At 41.5% G+C, this 7,627-nt stretch overlaps 1 protein-coding gene across 7 annotated transcripts in view; it reads left to right on the forward strand.

Moving 5' to 3' along the window:
* Hdac9 (histone deacetylase 9) overlaps window positions 1–7,627 on the forward strand; it is a 674,620-nt gene that overhangs the window by 359,813 nt on the left and 307,180 nt on the right. For 6 of the 7 annotated variants that reach the window (XM_026782512.1, XM_026782516.1, XM_026782520.1 and 3 more), the window contains exon 3: window positions 6,910–6,972. In XM_026782512.1, the coding sequence (XP_026638313.1) occupies window positions 6,910–6,972 (63 nt within the window). Of the gene's footprint in view, window positions 1–6,894; window positions 6,973–7,627 lie in introns of those variants that run through there. The other variant, XM_005343859.3, reaches the window with a different exon arrangement.

The raw sequence follows: 7,627 nt of genomic DNA on the forward strand, positions 1-7,627 counted from the left end.
GGGTCCAGGAGTGCAGTGCCTGTTGACCAGGGTCCGGGAGTGCAGTGTGTGTTCACAAGCAGCTCCACCAAATTGTGAGGAATTAGTGTAAATTATTGTTCCTTCTTTACTAAGAAGTGATGTTATTCTTCCAAGAGAGAAAATTCAGTTGATAAACTAATTCGCAAACAAAAGTACTTAGTACCTCCCCACTCCAGCTTGTTCCTGAGGAAACTGAGAGCAGAAACCCATTGACCATAAAGGAATGTATGCAATGCATAATGATGGCTGTAGTTCGAGAAATATGAAATTAAAATGGAGGGAAATGACCATGATGGCTGATTAGATGGAGGATACCAGACATCACACAGAAATTTATAAAAATTCTTATAAAAACACAATTTAGTATTTTAGGGAAATGAGTTTAAAAGTTTACACTCTGGGCTCAAAGCATTTGCTTCTCCATGAAAAGCCTTCTCACCTCAGATCCACCACTGCCCTCCTGGCAAAGATGATAGGTGTGTTGCCTCGCTAAGAGTGGGAACCTCAGCTGCCAGGAAGACAGATTTGAGAAAGGCCGTAGTGACTGGGGTCAGAGTATCTGTGTAGATTGTTTTCATTTGTATTCTATGTTGCTGGATATAGACGCTAGAGCCCTGGGCACACTAGGGAAGCGCTCTGCTGTTGACTTGTGTCTTCAGTCCTGGGCCAGCTTTGGAAAGACACGTCACTGTGTGTTCCCAGGCATTTTCATGAGAAGCTTTGCCGTTGTCACTGTGTCTGGAAACCGTTTGACAATGGGATTCAATTCCTGTTCTCCATTAACGTGGGAACCTAGACTGTGTGTTCTTGTTTCACTTTGATTTGTATCTACCTGAAAGCAAACTATGATACATAATTCAATTTCAAAAGAATTTCCTCAAATTAAATTTATTGTATTGAGATGTTAAAAAATTGCCCTTTTACTTTGATGTTTACATTAGTTTGTCAAGATTAGCGTAAAGGAAAATGTCTGCCTTCATAAAACTGGTCTCACAAATAGCTGGAAAAACTTTCTTCCTTTCTTTAACAGCATTTTTGAGATGATGCGAGACATTCTGATTCTTACCGTTGAGTTTTTTGGCTATGAAAACCCCGGTGGTCAGTGTCCAGGGTGTTAGTTTTCATGACGGTTTTTTTCTCTTCTGGGAGGCAGGCATCAGCTGTCTCATGACAGGCCTGATATATTTCACACTAAATAATTTTTTTTTGTTGTCAAGAGTTAAATGAAAGGCAGGCTGCTAATGAAAAGGAAAGTGGAATACATGCTTTCTGTGGAGGTGAGATGTAAGACGTGGCCCAACTGAAGACACACTGGACAGCTGTTTCCTGGAACCTCAGAGAAATGGGATAATTGCTTGCTATTCTGGAGTTTTATTCTATTTTTTGCTCATAAAAAGCTTAGAGATCTTCTCTGTCGATTGTGGTCTGTGGGTGTAATTAAACATGAAGTGACGAGGGATGTGTAGGCATCTATTATGCCAATATTATGATTGTGTTATTTGTCTTACATATTTTCCCACAATTTTTGTATATTCTGTTAAAAACACTCGAAAACAAGTAGACAGTTATTCTGTTTTAATCAGTAATTCATCTGAAACTCTATCTGGAAAAGTAAAGCGGTGTGTTTGTATCATTGGGTGAGGGCAAGGTTCTGTAAGGAGAGAACCCAAGGCTGGAGACCATCACCTGTGTCCCCTTACACAAGTCTGTTTAGAAGTGACACAGAAACAGAAAGCAACCATGATGGGAGGACAGGGGGCATTCGATGGGTGGACAGGGAGCACTTGATGGGTGAACGGGGAGCATTTGTGATGGGAGGATGGGGAGCACTCAATGGACCAATGGGGAGCATTTGATGGGTGGATGGGAGGACTCAATGGGAGGACAGAGAGCCTTCATTAGTAGAAAAATCTATTTCATTGTGACATTTTCACAAATATCATCAAACTTTCTTTCTCTTTAACCTATTCAACCCTCTCTTGCCAGCCCCTCACCCCTGGTGCTTTTTTTCCTCTTCCCAATTCTTCCCCTGACCGCTCTTATGATATGCACATTATATAATGTGTACCTCCTACCTTCTCTCTCTCTTTGCCCTCTGCTCTTTAGATCTCATCTTCTTGTCTAACAGTTTCCTTTCTATTCTGATGCCCTATATATACATGTGCGCATATACATATACATATATATGTGTGTGTGTCTTACATGAATATGCACATGCTTACATTTAAATCAATATTCCACATACGAGAAATATTTGTCTGAGTCTGGCATGTTTTACTTAAGATGGTTATACTAGATCCATAAACTTTCTTCAAAGTGTCACAATTTCATTCTTTACAGCCAAATGTAACCCCCATTATCTTTTAATTCATTCGCTTGTTGCTGAACCTCTGGGCTGATCCTGTATCCTAGTAGTGCGGTGATGAGCTTGGCTGTGCCAGGTGCTAGCCTGTAGTCCTCTGGGTGTATAGCAACAAGAGTACAGGAGCTGAAATGATAGCTCTGGCTTTACTTTCCCAGGGAACTCCACCCTGATTTCCACACTGGCTGCACCAGTTTTAGTTCCCACCCGAGGTGGATGAGGTTTCCCTTCTCTAAATGTGGCTATCAGTGTTGTTATTTGTCATCTAGATGAAATCCATCTTGATAGAGGTAAAAGCAATATTAATTTGAATTTTCCTGATGCCTAAGGATATTGAATACTTTTTTCTTTTTCTTTTTTTTTTTTTTTACTATTTATTGCCTAAATTTCTCTCCTTGAGAACTATTTTTAAGTGTTTTAGACAATTTAATGATTAGCTGACTGTTTTATTAGTATTTAACCTTTGGAATTCCTTACAGACTATACCTGCCAGGCGTATAGTTAGCAAAGAATTTCTCCATTCCGTGGACTGGTCTTTTCAGCTTGGCTTGTGTGAAATATTTTTTAGTTATTCATATATAAAATTTCTGCATAGCACAGGAAAACAAATCAGAGGGCAAACAGCCAGAAAATGGGAGAAAAATCTTCTAGCTATATACCAGACAAGGGCCGATAGAGAGAATTTCAAGAAGAAATGTAGAAATTTGATGTCAAGGAAATAAAACTGCCGAGTAAGAAGTGGGCTAATGAATGGAAGAGAGGTTTCAAAAGAAGAAACACAAATTTTTAAAAATGTTTAATATGCCTAGCCATCAAGAAAATGTGAGTTGAAACTTTTAAGATCCCCCCTTCACCCTGGTCAGAATAGCGTTTATCAAAATCCCTGGCAAGTACCGGAGAAACTGTCCAGAGAGGAGCCCCTGTTCACTGCTGGTGGAGTGCACAGGAATGCAACCATTTGTAAATCAACTTGGAAATTCCTCAAAAATCTGAAAATAAACCTAGCACATGACCCGGACCCAACTGATTTACTCCTTGGCATCCACCCAGCGAACTCTGTGTCCCTATAGAGATGTCTGCACCCCATGATGGTCTGCTCTCTTCACTACGGCAAGGAAACGGAGCCAACCTAGTTACCCTACTACCAGTGGACGGGTAAGGAAATCTGGTACATATAGAAAATGGAATACTATTTAGCTTTAAAGAAGTGAAACACAAAACCACAGAGAAGTGGGTGAACTTAAAACATGCTAATTGATATTAAGGTCATATGACATCAGATATTAAAAGAACATTTTTTTCCTCATGCATATCTATCCTATTACAGTTATGTGCACATGTAAACAAAAATACACATGGTTAAACTATAACATGAAAAGAAAATATAGAAAGAAGAAAATAAAAGATAAATTTTAGGTGGCGAGGAAGGATTAAACCCACATGCACACATTAAATCATAGACACGGAATAATGAAGCCAATAGAATGTTAATTAATTGTATTCCTAGGCTTAATTCCATCATTAATTTTTCAAGTTTTTTTTGTGTTGGATAAATCCACAAAAATATAATTAACAGTAGAAGCATAAGATCCAACATGAGCCTCCACAGTTTCAGAATGGCTGCTCTAACTGTAGAGAAGTTAATTAAGATGGTCTGCACTAGGGTCTGGCTAATCTCCTGTGTGATGTTTTATATTTATAACTACTTTACAAAAATTAATTATAAACAAAAATCATTTCCAATCTCTGTGAATGGATGTCGAAAACCTTTTCTGATGGAACCTTGATTATAAATGGGGATACAGCCTACAGTGCAAAACCATTAGAGAATAAATATTAGAAGAATGAAATAATAATAAAGGAAGAACATTGTGTCCCTCCACGAAGCTGCCCCGTGGGGGGAGCAGCTCCTGTGATGGCAAGGGAGGCAGCTCATGAACGGTCCGTCTTCACGAACTCTAAAGTGCTGTGTGTAATAGCTGTCCTAATAGAGGACAGTATTTCCATGTCTTGAATTTTATGCATGCATATTTTTAAAAAGGAAATACGAAACATATTTTCCACTGATAGTGTAGCAATAGGAGCGGTGGGCTGTGTCCCGCCACCCAGCTAGCTTTACCCGAAATAATTACACGGACACTGTATTCATTTAAACACTGCTTGGCCCTTTAGCTCTAGCCCTTACTGGCTAATTCTGATATCCCGATCAACCCATCTCTAATAATCTGTGAGCACCGGTCTTAGTGAGGACCGGTCTTACCGGGAAGATTCTAGCCTATGTCCATCCTGGGTCAGAGCTTCATCACATGTGTCTGCCTGGGAGAGGGGAGGATGGCATCTCTGAGCTCACTTCCTCTTCCTCCCAGCATTCTGTTCTGTTTACTCCACCCACCTATGTTTTAACCTATCAGGGCAAACAGCTTCTTTATTTAATTAACCAATGACCTTCTTCCATCATGATAGAAACATTATGATTTTGTTGTCCTGCCTATTTGCAAGGACATTAAAAAAATACTGTTTTAACACTCTTGTGCGTTAGCTGTCCAAATAATGCCATTTCCTGAAGAGGGGTAATGGGTAGAAAATAGTTGACACAGGGAAGAGAATCCAGCCAGTATTGCCTTGTCTTCCCTTTGCCAGAATTCTGTGAGTCCATCTTTGGTTTTCCTGGCTCCCCAGCCTGAGTGTGATGAGATGCCTCTGCTCTGTGACTGGTCTTTGGCCTTTCCTTTCCCTGCCCCTGCTTGATGCCCCTGCTGAGTCTGTTTGTCAAGGAAGAACTTGCATGATAGGTACCACTCTTGAATTTGCCCTTAGAACTGGCTAGATGCGGGTGTCCCCTCTCGGGATGCTGGATTTATTGCTGAGAGAGAAATCGTTATTATTAATGTATACCAGAGATTATCAAACTCTCTTGAGAAGCTGTGCGTTCCATCTACCTCACAGGGGAAGTCTATAATGTGTGTTGGCCTGAAACTCGATTGGCATGCTATACAAAACTGAGGTCTATATTTCAGCCATCCAAGGTATAAATAGACACTAGCCATTTGTACTTGGGTAGTGAACGTATTGACTGACTGCTTTATAGGTGTAGATATTCACATCAACATTCCTCTATTATAGGTAAAGAGGGTCTGGCCTGAGGGACTGAGAGAGGAAAAATTCTTGTAGTTCTAAGACACAGCTTGATTTTTGTTTTAAGTATAGCAGGAACCAAACGCAATAAAATTGATATGTAATCTAAGATCACATTAGGAGCTGTGGAATGGACAAGATAAATAAGTTTAAAAAACAAAACAACCAAACAAGCCACAAGCCAAGTCTTTGTAAAATTTTTCTTCTGGGGTGAGCTTGTTTTCAGAAATGACCTCTGCTGAATCTCCTGTCGGCGCTGAAACTAGAAGGCAGAAAAGCTTCTAGTCCTCCAGCCAACTGCAGTGTAGCCAGAGAAACAGACAACCAAAATAGAACACCAGGATTGCTGGGCGTGGGTGAGGCAGAAACCACATTATGAGCAAAAGCTTCCAGTATTATTTTAGAACCAATACAGCTCTGCACTTCTCTGCTCTCTCTTCCAAAAACACATACTACAGAAATAAAGTGAAATGTGTGTGCATTCTCCCTCTCCGAGTTAGGATTCTTCTCCTTTTTTTCCTTATTTCCCTTCTTTGGGGGTGCGATGCCAGTGTGAAAACCCAGTATGGAAAGCAAGCCGAGGAAGGAAAGAGTTAATTGCTTTTAAGGCCCTGCAATAGAGAATTATGGTTTGAAAGATAGAGGCTGGACAGCTGGCTTTGCTGGGGTATTTTTAAATGCATTAATGCAGGCTCCAATCACTCGGCCATGCTTGACCTATTTTTGGCTCAGGCCGACCATTGTTCTATTTCTGTGCCTGTGGGCCATGCTGTTGTTGATTCATATGCAAATGGATTATCACTAGCTTTAGCCAACTTGAGCTGAGAGAGACTGAGAAAGGGAAGGGAGAGAGGCACAGACAGATAGGAGGACACCCTCTGGAGCCACTTGCAGGGTGAGGATCTCGCCTGGAAACCCTAGCAGCCCAGGAGCTAGACGCCAGGTTTCATTGTTTTTTCTTCCTTTCTTCCTTTGTTTTCCCCAATGGGTAGAGTTAATATTTTTCTATTTATTCTTACAAAGAAATAACCCCGAGGCACATTCCTGTTGCCCGCCTGCTTTTAGTTTCCAGGATAACCTAAAACTCCAGCAAGCCATAGCATCCACTGCTTCCTGCTTTGCACACAGGTTGGTAACTGGGGGGAAAGGGAGCCCAGGTATTTTTTTTTTTTTTAAAAAAAAAGGCTATGTCCATCTAAGCAGAAAGGAAATCATTGTGGAAGTTGATCCTTCGCTTGCTTGCTGTTTCTCCTCGGGGAGGAGGGAGGACCAGCCAGGGTAGCTCCTGGGACCAGAGCAGGCAGCCGTGATGGATGTTTCACGGAGCTGAAGTAAGAGTGACCGGAGCATGCTGCAGACAATTTATGAGAGTGACTCCTGTGTTTCCTCAGATGGAGTGGCCGGACGGGAGCAGCTCTTGGCTCAGCAAAGAATGCACGGTATGATCAGCTCAGGTATGCTCTCTCCTCTAGCTGGGATGTCTGTTTAATGTTTGCGAAGGCTGGAGAGCCGGCTGGCAGGGAAATGAAGGGAAAACAGCTTGCTTGAGGAATAGCTTTTCCGGTGTGATGTTGATGTTTTGTTTTTCTCCCGGTGCCTTTGAAGGGTTTCACTTAGATCCTTCCCTTACCATTTCCCTGTGCGTTCTGAGTGTGGTTAAAGAAGGCTGCCGTCTGGATGAAATTGGATGAAATTGCAAAGTATTGCTACTGATTCAAGAGACACTGAGATTAGTAAAAGGACAGTGTTCGCCTTTGCCCTGGGCTGATTGGGAACGCCTGCTAGTGGGACTTAAGTTCATGGTGGGGCTTCAGTTGAAATCGCAGCTCCAGCCGGCCGGATGGTTTTCTGTTTACAGTGTGCATTCACAAGCACAACTATTTATAGACCTACCTTCTGAAGTCTGTGTCTGTGGAGTTCTCAGGTACTTTTATTCCTTCCCTAATGTGGCTTTTTCTCTGTAGCTCAAAGTGAATCTGTTTTGGATGGAATAGAATTATTACCAGATGCTTATTTTAATTTACCCCCAAACACTTGGGAAGTCTTGCATTGCCAGACAGGTGCAGTGGTACACACACCCATGCATGCATATACATACACACAGACACA

The sequence above is a fragment of the Microtus ochrogaster genome, chromosome 1 (genome assembly GCF_000317375.1).
Source record: "Microtus ochrogaster isolate Prairie Vole_2 chromosome 1, MicOch1.0, whole genome shotgun sequence".
Classification (NCBI taxonomy): Eukaryota; Metazoa; Chordata; class Mammalia; order Rodentia; family Cricetidae; genus Microtus; species Microtus ochrogaster.